The 22005-nt window shown below is 37.9% G+C and overlaps 2 protein-coding genes across 3 annotated transcripts in view; one reads left to right on the top strand and one right to left on the bottom strand.

Moving 5' to 3' along the window:
* LOC110832023 (uncharacterized) overlaps positions 1-22005 on the top strand; it is a 23454-nt gene continuing 1449 nt past the window's right edge. Inside the window, exons 1-8 of one of the 2 annotated variants that reach the window (XM_087344366.1) lie at positions 1-5439; positions 15158-15402; positions 17179-17267; positions 17893-18336; positions 18757-18930; positions 19159-19354; positions 19990-20096; positions 21061-21264. In XM_087344366.1, coding sequence (XP_087200492.1) covers positions 15177-15402; positions 17179-17267; positions 17893-18336; positions 18757-18930; positions 19159-19354; positions 19990-20096; positions 21061-21264 — 1440 coding nt within the window. In that variant the 5' untranslated portion in view covers positions 1-5439; positions 15158-15176. Of the gene's footprint in view, positions 5440-14869; positions 15403-17178; positions 17268-17892; positions 18337-18756; positions 18931-19158; positions 19355-19989; positions 20097-21060; positions 21265-22005 lie in introns of those variants that run through there. The other variant, XM_087344365.1, reaches the window with a different exon arrangement.
* LOC147874619 (uncharacterized) overlaps positions 21259-22005 on the bottom strand; it is a 6829-nt gene continuing 6082 nt past the window's right edge. Inside the window, exon 5 of the mRNA XM_087344367.1 lies at positions 21259-21708. Within this exon, the coding sequence (XP_087200493.1) occupies positions 21700-21708 (9 nt within the window). The 3' untranslated portion in view covers positions 21259-21699. The remainder of the gene's footprint in view (positions 21709-22005) is intronic.

Consider the following 22005-nt stretch of genomic DNA (forward strand, 5'->3'; position numbering starts at 1 on the left):
GACCTTGATCTATCCTCTACCGGTGATGTAAGTTTCAACTTGATTGCTTCGTTCAGTAGCAGTGAACAAGAGTTTCTGTACAGACGTGTTGTTATGCTCATTTGAAAAATGTCAGATTGTAAATTGGAACAGCGCGTTAACATTACGCTTCTCATGAAACTTAAGAAATCTGTGATGGAAACTATTCAGTTATTGACTGAAGCTTACAGTGAAGATCATGTGTCTTGTGTTCAAATGGCACAAATGATTTTAGAAAGGCAGGGAAAGTATGGAAGGTGATGAGTGTCCAGGTTGTCCACGCACATCAGTTACTGATAACAACATTGAAAAAGATTTCAGTCTTCTGGGTTGTAGTATCCCAGGTCCCCCAGAGTCGTCAGACTCTTGACTCTTGGACTAAGGATTAACTACTGCAGATGAACCGAGCGGATGCTTCTGTGTTCAGGTGGCTATGGAGCTGCTGGATAAGGCGTCACTTAAGAGTGATAATGCTCAAAGTACAATCTTTGGATGTGCTTTAATGACAGAGCTGCTGATACAATCAGTGAGGTTGCTGAGACTTCGGAGACCCAAGAGCAGAGATTCGAATTCAATGGCAGCGTGACTGCCTGAGCTGAATGGTTGTAGTAAATTTTCGAGAGGTATATATATATGCTTCAATAAATGAATTCCCTTGATGTAGGGTACCAAAATACTCTCTATTTCTCTGCCTGGTCTCAACATCACATGTTTTTCCATACATGGTTCCGTGCCCTCTGACCTTTTAAACCTGTGTACTTTAAATTCAGGGTGTTTACGTCCTTCGATCGCAGTTTCTGTTTCTTTGGATTTCGTAACACAATTTCCTAACATTTCTCAAATAACAAGGTTATACTAGCTTAATAATTGACTGCATACCTCAATACGTGGTTCGTGACCCACAGATACGACAGGGTTGTTGCGCTGTGTAGTCTGGTAGATGTTTACCAACGTTTCAGATGACGGAGGCAGTATGGCCTCTGAAACGTTGGTTAACATCGACCAGACTACACAGCGCAACAACCCAGAAGACAGAAATCTTCATACCCATATCACAATCTTGCAGTCATCCCTTGACTCGGCCTTCCTTCGCCATCTTCTTACTCCAGTGGTTCTCAGATCTGCCTCCACATCATCTAGCCATCTCATACGTGGTCGCCCCCTCATCCTCCTTCCACGTGGTTGACCATTTAGCGCCTTTTTTGGGTACCTTCCACCAGTCATCCGTTGATCATGTCCCAGCCATCTCAGTCTGCCTGTCTTAATAGTAGCAACCAGATCTGGTTCTTTGTACAGGCTCTGATTTCTTCATTCGTCTCCTTCTTTCACTGGCCCAAACATCTTTCACAATACTTTTCTCTCCTATACATTAATCCTCCTTTCTGTTGTTTTCGTTAGGACCCATGCTTCACTTCCATACATTATTACAGGTCTCATAATAGTTTTGTACATTTGTACATTCTCAGTTTGACCCTTCTAGTTGTATTTTTGCTTTTAAGGAGTATAAATAGAGCTGCATAACATTTATTGGCTGACTTAATTCTATTAGTTATGTCTGTTTCAACATTATTATTATCTGTCATTACTGAGCCTTAAAACTCTCAACTGTTTCAAAAAGGTTATCTTCAATATGGAGATGTTCCTTCTCCCTTGAATGGGACACATCAGCTATTGGCATATGCTGATGATGTTAATTTATTGGGGGACGATATGAATACAATAAAGAGGAACGCAGAAGTTTTACTAGAGGCTAGTAGACAGGTGGGGCTAGAAGTAAATTCAGAAAAAACTAAGTACATGTTAGTATCTCGTCGTCAGCAGACAGGCGGGCAGAATTATCTTAGGGTAGCTAATAAATCCTTTGAAAGGGTTACAAAGTTCAAATATTTGGGAACAACAATAACAAATCAAAATGATACTTGTGAGGAAGTTAGGAGGAGATTAAATTCCGGAAATGCTTGCTACTTCTCAGTTCAAAATATTTTGCCTTCCCGTCTGATTTCTAAGAACCCGAAGATTAAAATATACAAAACAATAATTTTTCCTGTTGTTTTGTATGGATGCGAAACGTGGTCTCTCACTCAGAGGGAGGAACACAGATTGCAGGTGTTTGAGAACAGGGTGTTGAGGAGGATATTTGGGCCTAAGAGGGAAGACGATGGGGCGTGGAGAAAACTGCATAATGACGAGTTTAAAAATGTGTACTCCTCCCCCAGTATTGTCAGGGTGATTAAGCCGAGAAGAATGAGATGGGTAGGGCATGTTACATGAATAGATGGGGCAAGAGGTGTGCACCAGGTGTTGGTTGGGAAGCCTGCGGGGAAGAGACCGCTGGGGAGACCTAGGCGTAGATGGGAGAATAATGTCAGGCGGGATCTATGGGAGATAGGAGTCGAAGGAGACTGGATTTTGTTGGCCGAGGACAGGGACCAGTGGAGGGCTTTGGTTAATTCGGTGATGAACCTTCGGGTTCCCTAAGCCATCTGGTTGGTTGGGTCCACTATTTGGGAAGCCTGAGGGAAAGAGGCAGCTGGGGAGACTAGACGTAGATGGGAGGATTATGTCAGGCGGAATCTATGGGAGATAGGAGTTGAAGGAGACTGGATTTTGTTGGCCCAGGACAGGGTCGGGTGGAGGGCTTTGGTTAATTCGGTGATGAACCTTAGGGTTCGGTAAGCCATCTAGTTAGTTAGTTAGTTAGTTAGTTCATGCACTGAAGTATTCACCCAGCACTTTCTCCAGTTGTGATAAAATAACTATTTTCGTACGTTATGAATTAAAACCTCAGTAGCAGTGGCTTACAGTGAACACTTCTCATCCCTGTTAACAATACTTTTAAGTCTGAGCTACTGAAAGCGTCGTTTAATAAATTATGAATTGATTTAAACAAATCTTCTACCAGCCTCCCATTCTCAAATATTGTCTCCCCAAGCCGCTTCTTAATGATATACAAGTAGCCCTCGATTTGCGCCGATTCAGAATAACGCCAATTTTGAAATCAGCAAGTCAAAAAGTGAAAAATGTATCTCGTACTGATTCTTGTACTAAATCGTAATTCTTGCATCGCTGATTTTCAATAAAAATTATAAATACAGTCATCTATGCAATTACGTATGTTTCGTTAACGCGAATTTGCTCCAATGAGATCGATGAATCGGTGAAAGTTGTTTGTGAAATACAAACTTCTGCATATGTGAGTTTGCTTTTATGCGCTTTAAACTTTCAAATGACTAATTTAATCTCTGCGGAGGTACCGGGGTTATTTTTACTACGCGATTTTCTATAGGTCGGCGTCTTACATGAATGCAACTATCGCATAACAGCAGAGATGACTGTACAGTAGGGCCCCGCTTTACGGCGCTCCGCTTTACGGCGCTCCGCTTTACGGCGATTCGCTAATACGGCGCTCAACAGCTGAGTCAGAGAAGTGCGTCCGGCGCCATTTTCTCGTCGCTGATTCAATCTGTTTACAGCTTTTGTACGCTCCGCGTCTCCGTATTTCTGGCAATTTTTCAAAGTTATTACAAACTGTATATTTATGTAATATTTTTGTGTTTCTACAGTGTAATTACAATGGCGTCAAAGGGTAGTAGCGATAAAAAGAGGAGTCGTAAGCCTCTTACTTTAAATACCAAGTTAGATATAATAAAACTTCGTGAACAAGGCATGTCTATGGCCGAGATAGGACGTAAGCTAAGCTTAGCTCGCAAAACTGTTAGTGCCATCGTGAACGCTAAGGAGAAAGTGTTAAAGGAATTAAAAGTGCCACACGAATGAACTCTTAAAGTCATAAGAAAAAGAGATAGCCTTATTGCCGACATGGAAAAACTTTTAGTTGTGTGGATTGAAGATCAAACCAGCCACAATGTGTGTACTACTGATATTCATTTTATTTCATATCGTTTTCTTAGGCCTAGTGCTATTGTGCACTTACTATATGATAGTGTAACATCTTATTAGGCGTTGATATGCATTTGCAAGTGAAATAAGGCAAAGATCCGCTTTTCGGCGATTTTCGCTTTATGGCGGGGGTCTGGTCCCTAACCCGCCGTATAAGCGGTGCCCTACTGTACACATCAATCACACGAAAGAATCGCAGTCAATCGCGGGGACCAACGAATTGCCGATTGTAAGTGTATAAAATATATTTTTTAAATTCCCTTTATTTTATTTCAGAGCTTTAAATGTAATGCCATTACATTACTCGTCAATGTTTGGGTGCTGGGAACGCATGTCATTGACTTCCCATTGATTTACATTACAAAAAGAGTTCCCATTTACGCCGGTTCGTCCAGGAACACATCCCCGGCGTAAATAGAGGTCTAACTGTAGTTCTAAGGGGTTTCAGATGAAAATTCTGACTGCATTCCTTGTCTGCCCTGTTCTATCTACATGTGCACGGCGATTTAATGTTTGAAAATATTACAACCTGCTCAGCGTTGAATGATTCTTGTTTTCATCGCAAACAGCAAAACCTTTTCTGACTTCATGGGGCAGATTCCTTATTGAGAAGCTAATAGTTGCTTCTTGTTTGTTTATGGAAATAAAGGATTATTTAAAAATAAAGTTGGCTTATCACGTTCCAGGACTCTACCGTGAGACTGATCCGTTGACTGATAATGAATGTAGTCATACGATCGTTTAGTTGAATTCCTCCTCTTTAAAGCACAAACACTAATACACTCTGAAATTTTCCGATAGAAGCTGCATTCCACTAATCATCCGAATGTTCAGTCGTCAGGTATCCATGAAATAATGACCGGGAACTCTTTAGTCATTAAGTCATGGGAAGGTCCATTTGGGAAGGCCTTTATGTACCCTTCCAAAATTAGTATCGGGGAAAAAGCTTTTATACTTTATCGGAGGCAGTTACGCTGTCTCCGGTCTTTAAGATTTGACACGAGGAATCCAGGGTCCATCGATTCCTTGCCAGGGATACGACACTCGACACCCGTAATAGTTTTCAAGGAAAGTCTACGTGTTACACCCTTGTAACTATCAGAATGTTCACGTTCGGCAATAGTCGCTTGCTTTCGGCATATTTCGTGAGTGGACTCTTCGCAGAGACTGTCTGTACGAAGACGGGCAGTTGGTTTACTCTGAGGAGTGTGGGTGGATGTGATTTCGTTTCCCATCTGACAGTGCGTGTATTCGTCTTTGCATGTGCGATGTATTTGACGAGTGATTTCTCTAGTCTGATCATTAATATTTTTGGAAGAGCCCAGATGCTTTGAAAAACGTGCCGCAGGTGTTATATAAGCAAGCAATTTTAAGTTTCTTGGTGTCAAAAATAAGTATTTCGGTTTGTTCGCTGCTAAATATTTTTAACGTCTTAACTTTTTATTGGCAAAAGTTGGAGCATTTTGTGGGTAACGTGTTCCGGACACTGGAGTTATTTGGAATATCACGCGAATTGAAAAGGTGAGTGACGTAAAACGTAAATTTGTTCCTGTGCCTGAACCATGAACTCAAAGCTGCCGCACTAAATTGCCGTTAGTTTAATACTTGTGCATCATTTTACTGTTTTGTACTTTCGACCTCGTTGTGTTTAGAATGCTGTCTTGGATGTATTCTGAGCCCCTTCTGTGTGAGTTGATTTAGGACCTGGATTTGACGTAACCCATTGATTCGACATGAGAAGCAGAGCTGAAATCTCGATAAGAAGAATGCAACCGCCCCCTCCCCCTTTCTAGCTCGGTTGTATCCTTTGGTGATGTTGAAGTTCATGGAGGTTAATTCGGGAACTTGATTCAGGTGAACGTGGACTCGTTCTTCAGGAAATATTGCATGGAGGAGTATAATTTGAACGCCAGCGAAGAGAATCGGATAGTGGCTTTAGGAAAAGGTCCCGCTTTGCATTACAGAAATATAATAACTCTTCCTGCAGACAGATAACACAGTACTTTATTTTGGTAGTAGACGGCCACCCTCGCCGAATCGAAGAGCTGGAACATTTTTTGTGCCCTTGGTATTCCCAGTGTCACCGGTTTTCCCTTTCTTTAATTTTGAAGGTCGTTTCTTTCTGAAATGTGAACAAATGGTCTGATGGGTTTTATGAGCCCTACTCCACGTGCACTGTGGACATTTATTTGTTTTTTTGTATTTCTTAACGTTTTACAATTATATTAGTGTTCCCTAGGTGGATTATTTGTTTTTATTTGTATTCATTTATTTTGTTTTGTGTTTAATATTGTTTCTTTTTTGGGCTTCCCTGTATTTGGCTGTTATATTTAATACTGTACATGTATAAGTTTAATTAATCTCTTTTTGTAGTATTTTTCTTTATTATTCATTATTATTGTACATTTAATAGTGTTTGCCTGTTATTGGCTTCTTGCTGTTGGCAAACATGTAAATAAATTAATCGAATTGAATTATTGTACTGTATAAGACTGCAGTGTAAAGCAAGTGACCTAAGAAAAATATTTAATACAGTTTCTCATAATTATTTTTTTACGGACGCTGATAACAAAAATATTGCTAAATTTACACCTAAATTTTGATATATAAAAAGTATGTAATAGTGTATAAATACCGTGTACATAGTGTTTGTAAATAAAAAATATAGTACAGTAGTTTAATATATTTCAGTACGGTATATTAAAATGTAAGCCAAATTAATTATTTATTACTTTTCCCGTAAAAATCAATCGTAACATAGTTAAATAAGTATGTATACTCTTAAATGGCGATAGTCTATCAGTACTGTACGTCCAGTACTTGTACGGATTTTTCCGATGCATCCCCGTAATAACGCGGTTTCTCTATAACGCGGGTTTATCCCTGTTGTTGAAATTGAAGTGTGGAGCATGAGTCATATTGGGCTGGACTGGAATACTGCTTTATAACACTGACGTCATACAAAAATTCAAAGCGTCTTTGTTTATCTCAGATCTTATTTCAGTGTTGAAATCAAGGCCATGGTTTCAATATGCAAATTCCCTTCTGGCGCTTCTAAAACGATGTCTGACGGTGCAATTGAGTATTTGTTGGATGATGGTTAGGGAGGAAGTGTCATTTGTAAGTCAACCTGTAGCGAAACAGAGGAAGATGCGGAAATTATTCCTGATGTTACATCATAAGATAAGAGGTCGACCTGTAGTGCTCACAGCAACAGGCAGCTGACCTATCGGAAAAATTTGTTGCAACGACTGATAAGAACTTCCACGTCGCGTAATTTATTGAGGGCTACTCTGGGATGGAACCTGGGCCTCCGAAGAAAGACGCCATCATCTAAATTCAGAGCTGTGGCATGACGACTTTAGATTACACTGCATGTACATCTTATGCTTTTGGTTTACTTGTGGGTCTTGAAGCACACGTGAGTAAGATATCTTTCTTCACTTCTGGATCGCTACTCGCCATTGCAATTCGGTGAAGTGATTTGTTAACGCCAGCAAAACAATCTGCTCAGAACTGGTTGGAATACCTAGCTTATGCAAATTGTGTATTAAGTGTTCTGCCCTCGAAATTAGGCAGATGTTTTAACCAATTGTAATTCTTAAAGACGAAACACTGGAATGACGAGCTTCGTAATTTTTTGTCTTCATTTGATATTGTTTTATTAGGGCAATTAAGTCAGGGTTGCGATGGGCTAGTCACTTAGTACGCATTGGGGAGGTGAGAAATAACGTGTGAGGGTGGTGTTCATGTAATACGTTTGGGATTGTTTAGGATTTGTGGATAAGTTGAAATAACTAGGTATTCCAATTGTAGAAGCTAGTCAGTTCGTATTTTCTAATAAGAAGAGTTTTATTCAAAACTCAAGACAAGGAAAAAGGTGTGTACTAAGTTGAACAGTAAAGTTACACGTAGTAGATGCTGTCACTTCATGACCACCTTCTGCTGCTAGGCTGGGGTTTTTGGTGGGGGTAAATAGTCAGGTCAAGAGATATGATGTCATTCTCCTCTTGAATGCGACCCCACACATGCACATTAGTGATCTTGTTACAGGGAATGGCATCTTAAAGAAAATATATCACCACAAAAGGCTCAGCTATAAGTTATATGGGCTATGTTGATGACAGACTCACATTAGTAAACACAACAAACACCCACACGAGAAGGCATCCTCATATTGCATCTGCTTAATACCAATAAGTGGAATAGGGAACTATGTTACATTCAAATGGAACTTAAAATTTAGAGTGTGAAGACGGAAACAGGATTCAACTGGCTTTGGTTGTGGTGTAATTTGTCATCTTCTGTGAGCGTGGAAATGAACCTTTGTATTGCATAAGAGAAACAAATTTCTTGACTAGCTGAATGTCAAAGTTTTCAGGGAAGATTTTGCATCATGGAAGTGTTTAAGTCTTAACGATGGTAATTTCTTCCTTTTGGATTTTTATGAGGCGAGTGGGCCGACCGACCACCCTTATTTGCTCTCTGAACTTGAGTCTAGTCCGCCTCCACGCCGGAAAGAACTCTACTCTTGTTAGAAGTCGCCACTGCCCGTGCTTAGGCAGATCAACACGTCTCGACTCGTGGGTTTCTCAAACAACTAATACCACATTTATTTGTAATAAATTCTGAAGTTAACTTCCAGCTTGCAGTACTTCGATCACCCCGAACTTCCTCCCAAGGGATCCGCTCTCCCGGCCAACTCATCCCGGCATTGCTTGGGATTCAACACCACTTTCATGTTCCCAAGTGACCGTATCATAAATCCTTATTGTTCTTTGCTGGGATTAAAATGCCTTTGTCGACGATTGCCGACGTGCAATGTCACCGATATGTTTTCTAGTTAAGGACTTGCAGATGTGAGGACACTAGCAGTGGCTTTTTTGTGATATTTTTATTGCCGGTCTTATCGTGCGAAAGATCACACCCACGTTAAAATTACGCGATGTGAAACACAACACGTGTTTTCGAATTGGAGCCCCATCTCTTCAACTGAAGGGGCTGCAGTAAGCCAGCGTTTATCTACCTAAGTAAGAAAATCAAAAGATAATATTAACTCCCTAAACGCATTTGGTTAGTGGTACATTTAATGCGTCAAATTAGAATTAGTGGTACGCCAGCGAAAAATGGTGAGAACCCCTGCAGTAGGCTATAGATCGGACCGGCCGTGACTCCTAGTACGCCTGTATATACGTTTCTAGGGGATTGTTTGTGGCTGCCTTACGGTTTTCATGTCAGTTACAAAAGTTTTTATATTTTGAGTGTTTTGTGGAAAGGAAATAAAATTGCTTCTCAGTGCAGTGGTTATGAGCTTTTTATTTATGGAGACGTGCATTACATTAGTAATTCATTTTGTAACAATGTTATAACCAATCACCCACTCTCGGTTTGCTCAGCTAGCTCAGGGGACTTCAGGGTCGCCAACGGGGATCGAACACACAAGAAGGTAACAACTGCGTCGAACTCCAAGTATCTATATTGCGTCTTTCCTTTAGAGAGTACACAGTGATAATAACAAATCTGGTCTCCTTCCTGGAAGGGACTTCACCATCCTCCTCGTGAGAAACTAGACCACAGGTTTGTCCACGTAGCCCTCATTATCAGAACAACTCCAGTATACAATCGTAAACATATTAGATATCAAAAACAATAAAAGCGTACGGACATCAAAACAAGATCAGGCCGGTTACAATGGTTTATACAGGACAAAATTTAATGCGTTCTTAAGGGGTACGGCCAACACATGTGCTCAAAACTTGAAAATGCACTTTCGTCCTACGTGTAACCTAATCTATTTGCTACAGTGGATTTTTTTCTCAACACCAACAGACTGCAATTTTCATGTAGTCATGACTCAGTTTCCAGAGCCTCGTACGTGATAAAAAGGATTACGGGAACATTAGTGTCAAGTTCCAGATCCGTCTCGATTCATTATCGTCCTATCATATCTAATTAAAATATGATTAATTTTAGCACTTCATACACCCTCGGTTAGTTTTTATTCGTTTAATTAACGGCGGCGTTAAATTACTTAGATTATGCAGTGTCAAATGGTAGGTTGATTTTTAATGAATGGATTGGAAAAGATTAAAAAAAATGGTTTTTGGAATATTCCGAGGTACTATCCTGACATTTAATTGTACGGTCAGTGAAGTCGCCAAATAAACTAACTAACTAGATGGCTTACCGAACCCGAAGGTTCATCACCGAATTAACCAAAGCCCTCCACCGGACCCTGTCCTGGGCCAACAAAATCCAGTTTCCTTCAACTCCTATCTCCCATAGATCCCGCCTGAGATTATCCTCCCATCTACGTCTAGGTCTCCCCAGCGGTCTCTTCCATTCAGGTTTCCCAACCAGTACCCGGTGCACACCTCTTGTCCCATCCATGCGCGCTACATGTCCCGCCCATCACAATACTGGGAGAGCAGTACAGATTTTTAAGCTCGTCATTGTGCAGTTTTCTCCACGCCCCATCGTCTTCCCTCTTAGGCCCAAATATCCTCCTCAACACCCGATTCTCAAACACCTGCAATCTGTGTTCCTCCCTCTGAGTGAGAGACCATGTTTCGCACCCATACAAAACAACAGGCAAGATTATTGTTTTGTATACTTTAATTTTCAGGTTCTTAGAAATCAGATAGGAAGACAAAATATTTTGGACTGAGAAGTAGCAAGCATTTCCGGAATTTAATCTCCTCCTAACTTCCTCACAAGTATCATTTTGATTTGTTATTGTTGTTCCCAAATATTTGAACTTTGTAACCCTTTCAAAGGATTTATTAGCCACCCTAAGATAATTTTGCCCGCCTGTCTTCTGATGACGAGATACTAACATGTACTTAGTTTTTTCTGAATTTACTTCCAGCCCCACTTGTCTACCAGCCTCTAGTAAAACTTCTGCGTTCCTCTTTATTGTATTTATATCGTCCCCCAATAAATTAACATCATCAGCATATGCCAATAGCTGATGTGTCCCATTCAATTGCAAACCCTCCTGCCTACCTTGGACCTTCCTGATGGCGTATTCTAGCGCAAAGTTAAAGAGCAAGGGAGACAAAGCATCTCCTTGTTTCAGACCGTTCTTGATGAGGAATGTCTCAGATACATATTTACCTACTCGAATTTTGCTACAGGTTTCATCTAAGCACATTTTTATTAGACCCACTAGCTTCTTTGGTATACCAAATTCAATAAGAATATTATATAGCACTTCTCTCTTCACAGAGCCATAGGCTTTTTTGAAATCTATAAATAACTGATGTACGGTCCCACCGAACTCCCATTTTTTCTCTAGTATCTGACGAATGCAAAAGATCTGATCAATCGTTGATCTGTTTCGTCTGAACCCACACTGTGATCCCCAATAATTTCATTTGCATATGGGGTTAATCTTGCCAAAAGAATGTTGGATAGAATTTTGTATGAGGTTGATAGCAGCGAAATTCCTCGGTAATTACCACACTCAGTCTTGTCCCCCTTCTTATGAATAGGAATAATTATGGATTCCTTCCATTGTTGTGGCATCTCTTCCTTATCCCAAATTAACTGAATAAGCTTATGGATCCTCATATGCAACCCTTTGCCACCTGCTTTAATTAATTCGGCCGGAATCTGATCAATTCCTGGAGATTTATAACTTTTCAACTTCCCAATGGCTAGTTTCACTTCATCTAAGCTAGGTTCTGGCACCAACAGTTCAGCTGTATGTATTTTAATCTGTCTAATATCACCAGTCTCATGAACATTTAAGAGCTCGCTAAAGAAATTTTTCCACCTATTCACAATTTTTATTGGATCTGCAAGCAAATTGCCACTATCATCCTTTACCAAATTGGTCTGGGATTGATATCCTTTCTTAAAATTATTAATGCCTCTGTACAGGTCTCTGATGTTTTTTTCCTTATTATTTGTCTCAAGTTCAGCAATTTTGCCCTTCAGGTATTTCCTTTTCTTAGTCCTAAAGGTTCTACTAGCCTCACGTCTCACGTTACATAGATTATCCGCATTTGTTTTGTTTGGGTTCTGCAACCATTGAAATTTTGTTTGCTTCCTTCGATCTATTAATTTTGAACATTCTTCATCAAACCACGGTTTATTTTGCTTTCTCCTGTAGTATCCTAGTTTCTCTTTTGCTGAAATTTTGATGCAGTTTCTGACATTTTCCCACTCCCTGTTGATGTCCACACTTTCATTATCCTCATTTGCCTCTAAAATTTGAAACCTATTCGAAATTTCAACTTGATATTGTTCCTTTGCCTCTCCCTCACTTAATTTCTTTCAAATCAGATCTTTCAGTGTCGAAATTGTATTTAGTTCGTCTACTTACTGAAAGCCGCTCCCTCACTTTTGCTACCACGAGATAATGATCAGTGTCGCAATCTGCTCCTCTGAATGACCTCACATCAATTACATTTGTCTGCCTTCTCTTATCTACTAAAACATGATCTATTTGATTGTGTGTTCTGCCATCTGGGGAAGTCCAAGTGTATCTCGGTATTTTCACCATTTGAGTTATTACCCTGAAAATGCCAAGATTTGTTTTTCCCTTCCTGGTTAATTTCAGTTTCCATTGTATGAAACTTTATGACCTCTTCTTTAAGATTTCCTGGTAAATTAAATGTAAGGTCATGGTGGGATATCTGATCTAGCAATGCAGTGTGCCGACGGAGAAACAAAACGAAGCCAGCAGAAACCGAGGGCATGCAGTGACTCTTGTTTCAGGCTTATCATTTCAGTTGACTCATTTCAGAAGCTGGTAGTTGACGTCTAGACGTGCCTGTAGAACCAATGTATTCAAGTAGTCGCAGTGACAATGAGGAATTAGTGGATAGCTGTGCTTCTAAAATGTTCTTGTTGCAACAAGAATCATATCTGCGGTAGTATGAAGTGCATTCAGTCAATGTCGGACAAAAACTCTTTGCGAAAATAACTTTTATTTAAAATGTGGTGTGAGAATGAATATTTCAGTAGTAGTTGGATTTCTGCCTATACAATGTTTATGTGCTTATATAAAACGAATAGGAGCTTAAATCTTTCATAAATACAAAAAAAAATCATAAAATGACCATGTGTGAGTTTACGTCTTTGAAGCCTGTACAACCATTTCTATTTGAAAGTGTTGGTCGGGTCTTCCGACCAATGAGACAGCCATCATGCGGGCACGTGATCCGAAACATGGCTGCCGAACTCTCAACTCACGTACTTATGAAGTTTGGTTACTAAAGCTAACACACCGGATGGGACATGGCCTCATTTGCCAACATTCAATGCCGGTATTAATCACAAAGTTTTATAGATATCGTCAACAGAACTATATAATTAATATTTTACTTCAGACTACAATACGCAGAATGTTTTCCGTTGCCTTCGGAACTCCATTTGGGCCGAATATGTTACCGCTACACAAAACTATTTGCCTCAACTATATGGCGAGTTTAATTAATGATTATTAAGTTGTTTATGGTGACAGAAGGATTGAAATAATCATGGTTGTTTATAACATCAGGCTGCAGACGCAGTCAAACGTTTACAATGCTTGTATTCCAGCTACTGGTATAATTCGTTATGCGAATAATTTTTAAAGGTAGATGGAAATAGGTAATACACAAATATAACATTATATTCCTGTACTTTTAGGATATATGTTTGAAATGCTTCTCGAAAGCTTCTCCGATCGCTCAGCTAGCTAGTCACTATACTGACTGAGCTATCCCGGCCCATAAGATTGTGTTCACTGAACGTAATAAATTTAATTTAGTTAGAATCAAGGTACAGAAATTAAATTTGACTGGATTCTGATGCATAGGCAACCAGACGAAGCACTACATTTACAATATATAGTAGTCTATATTCCAATGTATCTCAGAATTTAGAAAAAAAAAACCCAGACACTATTCTGAAAACCATATATCAAGAACTTCACATTACCTTTCGATGATGTTTCTTGGTAAGTACTGCATCTTGTCTTTGTAATGGCGATCTGTGTATACAATCTTAGTATCCTTAATATAGAAAAGGGCTGTGTTACGAATTTAAGGCGTATAGGGGACGTGGAGGAAAACCTCCGCACTAGATGAAAATAAATGGCTAACTCTGCCGTTTCACCCCTGAATCCATGGTATGAGAGGTTGAGTGCCCTCTGGAGCCGGTCTGGATGTGATGGCGAAGAGTTTAGTTCGTGTTATTTACAGTTCCAGCCCGTACAAATTAGTTCACTGACAGAAAACTTCCAGCTGTGATGATCTTCGGCAGACAGCATTTATGAAAAACTTCACCATATCTCACACCGACAATCGTCTAACTTTGACCCTAAATAAAACGAAGCCTAATCTTTATTAATTTAAGTGCGTCTTACTTAACGGTTTGAAACAAACAATTCGATGAAAGCAGCATAGAATCTCATGTGATTCTTGTAAAGTAGCAGTAACTAATAAAAGTTAACGGAAGGTGGCACATAATAAGCCGTAATTAGTGTTTTAATCGTGTTTAGTTTCTTTTCCATTGTCCGGCGGAATAGTAGTTTTAATTTATTTATATTATTTTTGGTGATGTTAATAAAATTCGCTGTATGAAATGTAACCATGAAACCTTTCAGTTCCTAGATGACTCTGGCGACTCTTACGTCATACATATTACCAAAGGAAACGTTACGAATTGAAGCACATAACGTAATATATTTAATTAATTGTAAATCAAATTACTCACTTAGTTATTGTGGTAGTGAACTAAGAAATTACAAGATATAAAATCTTTGATTAAATAACATGTTTTATAATGTTATTTCCAGGAGTTAGTTTTATTAACATTAGTGCAACGTGTATTTCAAAAGTATTAAAAAAAACAGTTTATCCATGCTGGTTGACTTAAAATGGAAATCTATTAACTGTTTTAAAACTACCCAAAAAATCGGTAGTCAAATTTTTATTTTATGTGTATAATTTATATATTATAATAAGAACTATCTATTGCATAATAAGATGTAAAAAGTAATATCGTTTGGTTAAAGTTGTGACCAATCATACTCGCGCATAGTAGTCGAACTTACGTGGCAGAAGTTAGTTGTTGTGATAATATAAACTTTTTGGTGTAGTTTAAATGAGTTTCTATTTACAAGTTTGAAAAATCTGCATTAGCAGTTTTGTATAGAAAATATGACTGTTTCACCAAATGCCGTTTAATGTTCAGTATCGGAACTTTTATGTAGTTATATTTAGTGACGGAAAACCATGATGTTCAGATTCTTCTTTGGATTAATCATGAATCCACAACCACCCGAGGAACAACAGCAAGAACCTGGGGGCATTCACCCACCTGGCGCTCCAGGACCTCGGAATATGGAACCACCTCCGCAAAACACCCTACCCCCTAACAATAACATACCTGTAGAACCTGGAATGATGCCTGGAGGCTCCATGGCAAGTGCTCATCAACCTGACATTTATGGATCTGACTTTACGAATGGGCTGGCAAGCCTACCCTTAGGTATGCAGATTTGTCTTACAGTTAGAATTAGTTTGTGTTTTGAATCCCATAGCAAGATCTGGCTCTTGTATTGCCTGACACAGTAACAGTTTTAGAATTTTTTAAGTTTGTGTGTGATATTAAATCAAGTTGTCATTTTGAGAAGGGGGTTTTATATTTGTTTGGAACTCCTCTGCTGTATTTCCTTGACTTTTCATAACTCTAGAAATCTTATAATTTGCCATCAAAATGACTGTGTGTATTATAGTAAATACGGGTTATAGTTTCCATACTGCAATTTTCCATACTTGAAATGTTTTTTTTTATTATCCTGACAAATTTAAGTCTTACTGTTGGATATCTTGTCCATGTGAAACTTTACTGCTGGTAGAGAAGCTTTTTACATCTTTTTAGTTGAGCAAGTTATTTTAATTTTGTAAATAGGCTAATTGTTTGCTAGGTGCAAATAACATGCATACATGGCAGTGATGGCTTGATTAATAATTAATATTCAGTAACTAAGAATTTTAAAAATAGTTTCCATCTTTTTTATGATCATCACAAATGAGAATGACATAAGAAGTTTGTAGAGTTATCTATCACTTTTTTGATAAATTGTTAGCTCTAATTTTTTAGAATTGAAGGCATATATATATTGGTTACTTACTTTTTAGTCGGGTCATTGCACTGATTTATTATGAATGTTAATGCAAACCGAACTTCATAGCTAACCTGAAAAGTAACTTCTTATTTTTGTAATGGTACCATGATCTGCTCTCCAGAACATCATTGCCAGTATATCAAATCTAAAACTTCTTGACGATGGTGAAGAGTCAATTGAATAAAAATTTTCTTGGATATTTAATAGACGATGGATAATATCCAAGAAAATTTTTATTCAATTGATCATTGCCAGTGATTTTTTCAAATTTACAGTGAAATTTTTATTTAGTAGTCAGTGCCAATAGATTGTTCTGACTGGCCCTGACACTTCATTTGTTCTTCATTGCACAATTGTTTCCATGAGCATGTAGTCTGTGTCAGACACATCCTCACATATTTTAAACTGTGAAATTATGTAATCAAAATCAACTACATCCTCTACTTTCCTGATTTATATAAATGCTAATTATTGTGAAAAAAAGTGTTTGAAATGTTTAAATCTAAGAGCAACAGACAGACCACATTTTTCATGGACCAAGTTTAAAGTGACTGTCTTTTGTGTTTAACATTATAGTGCTCTTGACATCTGTACCCTTCCACAATAAAGAGAAATTGTTGGCATTGTTGTAACCATATCATACAGTTTCACCTGCCAGCAGAATATTATACAGTTATTTACATTGGAGATGCATTTTTAAAAACACTGCATGAATAAAGAGATAATTTTCCATAAGGGGGCATTGAATGGAAGCCAGAAAACTTTCCAGAAGATTAGTCATGTGCTTTAGTAACTCCTGTTGCATTATATTTCCTTTCTACCCCATATGTCCCATTTTGTAGAATTTGAAGAACTCAGGATTTTGATCCTTTGGATGCAGGCTTGTAGGTAGTTGCCAGCATTTAAAATGAACATACTGCATTCATTTCCATGCAGAAGTTGTTTTTATACTCTGAAGAAGTAGGTGATATGTTCTTCTGAAATGTAAGTAGCAACATACAAGACTACACAACTGTCTCTCTTTGTAATTTGCAAGGCTGCACTGTGTTATAACCAAGAAGATCACAGTCCTCATTTTTACTGTCCTGAAAATCTTACAGATTATGTTAAAGTATTTTCACTCTACTATGTTACAGTAATACTGTGGCCACCAGAAACATCAGCTCCAAGTCAGTTAGCAGAGAGCAATTTAAGTGAACAATCGGGACAAGCTGCTCAGATTTCTGTAAGTTGTTCCATTGCACATGACTTTAACATTAAGATTTGTACTAAAGTAAAGACTAAAATAATTGCTTTTCGAGGGAAAGACCCCATTTATAGCAAATATTGTGCCTGTAACAAAGTTATTGAACAAGTTAATTGTTTTAAATATAATATATTACATGTGAAAGTGAAAATATCTTTCTGAAAACATTCTGATTTACAGCAGAGCAGTGGAAATAATAAACTTAGTGTTCAAAACCAATTGTGCTCAAAAGCATGCAAGCTGATGGTTTACAAGACTTAATATGACCCATGGCCCTTATAGAAGGAAGCTTATACTGTTTGAAAATGAGATTATCTATATGTTTAGATATACTGCAATATTCACTAGATTAAAAGCTGTTTCTGTATATGATGATGTGTGTGATTCCACTTTAGATCTTCAGGGGTACTTGATGTCCAGCTTCAGTTAAAATCCCATAAATTTAAGAAAATTAGTCCACAATTGAATTAATAAAATTTCTCTCAAGGTTAAAGTTTGTTGCAGGTTTCCTAGATTTACAGGGTAATTTCTGATATTATATCTGCTAATTTCCTTCTTTGTTACGACATTCTCCTTTATCAAGAATGCACTATTTTTTCTATAGGACATGCCCCATTCAAATGCTGGAGTCCCACCTCAAATACAGCAGCCACCCATGGGGCCACAGGACCCACCTCAAATGCAGCAGCCACCCATGGGGCCACAGGACCCACTTCAAATGCAGCAGTCACCCATGGGGCCACAGGACCCACCTCAAATGCAGCAGCCACCCATGGGGCCACAGGACCCACCTCAAATGCAGCAGCCACCCATGGGGCCACAGGACCCACCTCAAATGCAGCAGCCACCCATGGGGCCACAGGACCCACCTCAAATGCAGCAGCCACCCATGGGGCCACAGGACCCACCTCAAATGCAGCAGCCACCCATGGGGCCACAGGGCCCACCTCACATGCAGCAGCCACCCATGGGGCCGCAGGATCCACCACATCCATTCATGCAGTCACAACCTGCAAGACGTTTTGTTCCTGAAAATTTGCCAAGTCCTGTAAGTAACTAGAGCCTTCTTATAAAATAATTACACTTAAGTTACACTGATCAACAAACAGTGATTAAAATTTCTATTGCATTTCTAGTATTTGCTATCTGAATTACTTAGTTTTAATGAGTGAAAAATGTAACTTGTGATTAAATAAATAACCCACTGTATAATCATTGATTATATTACAGTATTTTTCAGAGCATCTGACCCACTGCTATTATTCTTATGACTTTTTGTATAGTAAGGTATAAATATCTGTAAACATGAAAGGAAATGAGAAGAGCTAGAGGAAGTTGAGCAGGAAATTCAGGAGAGCTAAAATGTCCTGTAGGAGAAGCAACATTACACAGTTTGCTTTTTATAACCTGTGCTTTTGAATTGCATTATGAAGGTAATGACATTGCATTCTTGATCTTTCAATTTCAGGTGACAGAAGATGACGAGTGCAATGAGCCATTGATTTTTGATATGGATGATGATTGGGTGGATCCACTTCCTCTCGCTACAAGATTCTTTACCCAAGATGAAATCAGTGCTAGCCGTAGATATATTCGTAGCACTATGTACAATATTCCAAGCGGAATGGAAACGATGGAGGAAGTAAGTCTGCCACACAAATCTTTTTCTTAATATAGAAACTCATAGGAAGGGTTGATATTATTCAGTCCTAATTATGTTTAAACTTGCTTAGAGGAGATAAGGAACATACAGACTGAAGATGGAAACACAATGAGGTACTGAATCCTTGATTTCTAGAGTATAAAACAATGGAAAAGTATTTTATGTTGTGCACACTGTTTTTAGAATTTTCCTTCTTTCGTTTTTCAGGTTGCTGTGCCTTTTGGTATTGTAGTGAGCCCTTTGGCTCAAACATCATGTGCAGAAGATTTGCCACTCATTATAAACATGGGAGAAATTGGTCCTGTTAGGTGCAACAGATGTGAAGCCTATATGTGCCCTTTCATGAAATTCATTGACGAAGGGCGATGTTTCCGCTGTTGTTTCTGCAAGGCCACTACAAAAGGTAAGGGTCTTGTTGTATATGGATGTAATAAATGGATGAGACAATGCATAGGGAAAATTATACTTGTGGTAATATTAATTTAACATTGAGTCATTATCATGTTATTATTATGTTTCATCTCTTTGTCTTATTTTGTAGATTTTAAAAATTCTGTCTAGAGGTTGTATTTAGGTTAATGATATAAAATCAATGTACCTGTCATTAGAAAATAAATAAATAAATAATATTAATTTAACTTGCATAAAAATATTAATATAGAATGACCCTTTTATTGTACAAAATTTTAATTTCATATTCGATATCAGATTTTATACTTTTTAATTTTTTTTATTTTGCTGAAAGATTTTGCAAAATTGGTACAACAGTTTGATTTAATTATAACTACAAATATAATTATAAATGGTTTTTACTGTGAAATATGAGTAGTAGGCATTTATTGAGATTTGGCATAGTGCTTACCAATATGACACTGAATAATACAGAGTCAGCCATCAGAAATCTGAAATGGGTTGGATATCAGATGAAATAAACAAGGGAAAAATGAAAAAAAGGTCTCGTGCAGTGTGATATAGCATGACATATGCAAAAACTCAAACATTTTGAATGAAAGTAATTGTTTTTATAATTGTTGACAGTGCCTCAATGGTACTTCAAACATTTAGAGAACAGACATCTGCCGGTGGCGAGACCAGAGTTGAAGCGGGCAGCATATGAATTTGTTGCCACAGAAGATGACTGTAGGGTAAGTTGACTATTGTTCTTCAGTAATTTCATACTGGACATGCTATGTTACACTTTCTTTAAGACATGGTTTTATGTTGTATCACGTAGATGATGTTTCTGAAAATTCTAGTGTTTTCAGGCTAGATGCATGAATATCTAACTTAAAGTCTAATATTTAGAATAAACTGTTTTCTGTTTCTTGACTGCATTGGATTTTAAGAAGTGATTACGGGTAACTTCAATGGTACAAATCTGGAAATGACTTACTATTGGTTGTATGATATACATTCACTGTTGGTTGTCTGAATTATTTTGTATGCATCACATAACATCAGTGGTAGGTGGAATGTAATGCTAACCCTGAACTCCAACTAGTGCCAAGGTTAAGAATCTATTGCATAAAGCTTTATCTCTGTTCTCCTAGGATAAGTGATTAAGCACAGGGAGAAATTTACCTTTATGTTTAATGTCTACAAGATAGAAAATTATTTGATAACATTTGTAGGCCATATTTAAATAATGCTGTTGTCCAACGATTTTGGGCTGAGTGAGATATTCACAAAACTTTTACCAAAATATATGAACATATGAATATATTTTGATATACATTGGACTGTTTTTTTGTATCCCTTAAAAAAACTTAGAATATATTTGACTTTGTTGGGTTTTTGGACTTTGTTAGTCGTCCAAGGATAAAATGTATGGATCCAATCTTAAAGTGTCTCTACATAGATAAATCAGGCTGTGCACAGATTACAGCCGATATTAATAGTTTTGGATTATCTTGTCGCATATTCACATTTTCATGCACATGTGGTATGTAATTATTTCAAATGGTAATAGTTTCATTTGATACATGAAGGATCAATATAAGTGATTCCAAAAGTACATTGTGCTAACATTTATTACTGCTTCAGCAAAATGTTGTAGTTAATTTCATATAAAAACAGTGTGGCATCAGAGATTTTTTTGTCTTGTTTCAGAACAAAACATTTCCAAAACCTCCAGCACTCATCTTTTTGATTGATGTGTCTTATAATAGCGTCAAATCTGGACTACTTAAACTTCTTTGTGACGAAATAAAGGAAATTTTGAAACTTTTACCCAAGGATGAAGGAGCTGAAACATCCAATATGAGGGTCGGTTTTGTAACCTATAGTGAGGAAGCGGTTTTGTACAATTTTAAGGTAAGGGATGTAATCTATAAAAATTTCATCAGTTGCAAGATTAGTTTATTGACATACTCTTTATGTTAAAATTTGTTGTTGTTGGACATTTCCAGTTTTGTGTGCTATTCCGCAGAGCTTATTTCCACTCATCCCTCTACTTTTCCTATTTTTTTTAGCCTTTAGTCTGTTCTGAAGATGGCTTTCTTCTGGGTTGTTGCTTGTTTTAGAAGTTACTAGTGTTTCAGAGGTGCTGCCTGCCTCTGTCATCAGAGAGATCCCTGCCATGATGTTCGAGGCAGCAAACTCCTCTAGAACACAAGTAGGCTTTTAGCAGACTATGGCGCAACGTCCTAGAAGACAGCTAACCATCTTCATACTTTCCATCATGAGAAATGAAATCTCATCCAGTGTGTTCTCTTCTCTAATTTTCAACTGCTGTATCCGTGGTCTCCACTAGGTTGTCTTGAGATATGAAATTATATTGGAAGATCAAGTCCATTGTTTATTGACTTTACACTTAGTATATATAGTGATCATACTATAAATATGGTAACATACCAAAAGAATGATTACATACAGTGGAAGAATATGCACATGTGGTTGAATTTTTGTCTTGAGGTCATGTTAGTCTTGAGACTGAAAACCACAGAGTTATTTTCAGGGGATAATATATATCCAAATTGTGGGTTTCATATATCATCAGGCCTAAACTTATTTTCTCTTATAAAACAGAAAACAAAGGTTTTGTCCATGCTCATA

This window comes from Zootermopsis nevadensis, unplaced genomic scaffold, assembly GCF_977971745.1.
Source record: "Zootermopsis nevadensis isolate Lab colony 2312 unplaced genomic scaffold, Znev_1.0 Znev_ptg000007l, whole genome shotgun sequence".
Taxonomy (NCBI): Eukaryota; Metazoa; Arthropoda; class Insecta; order Blattodea; family Termopsidae; genus Zootermopsis; species Zootermopsis nevadensis.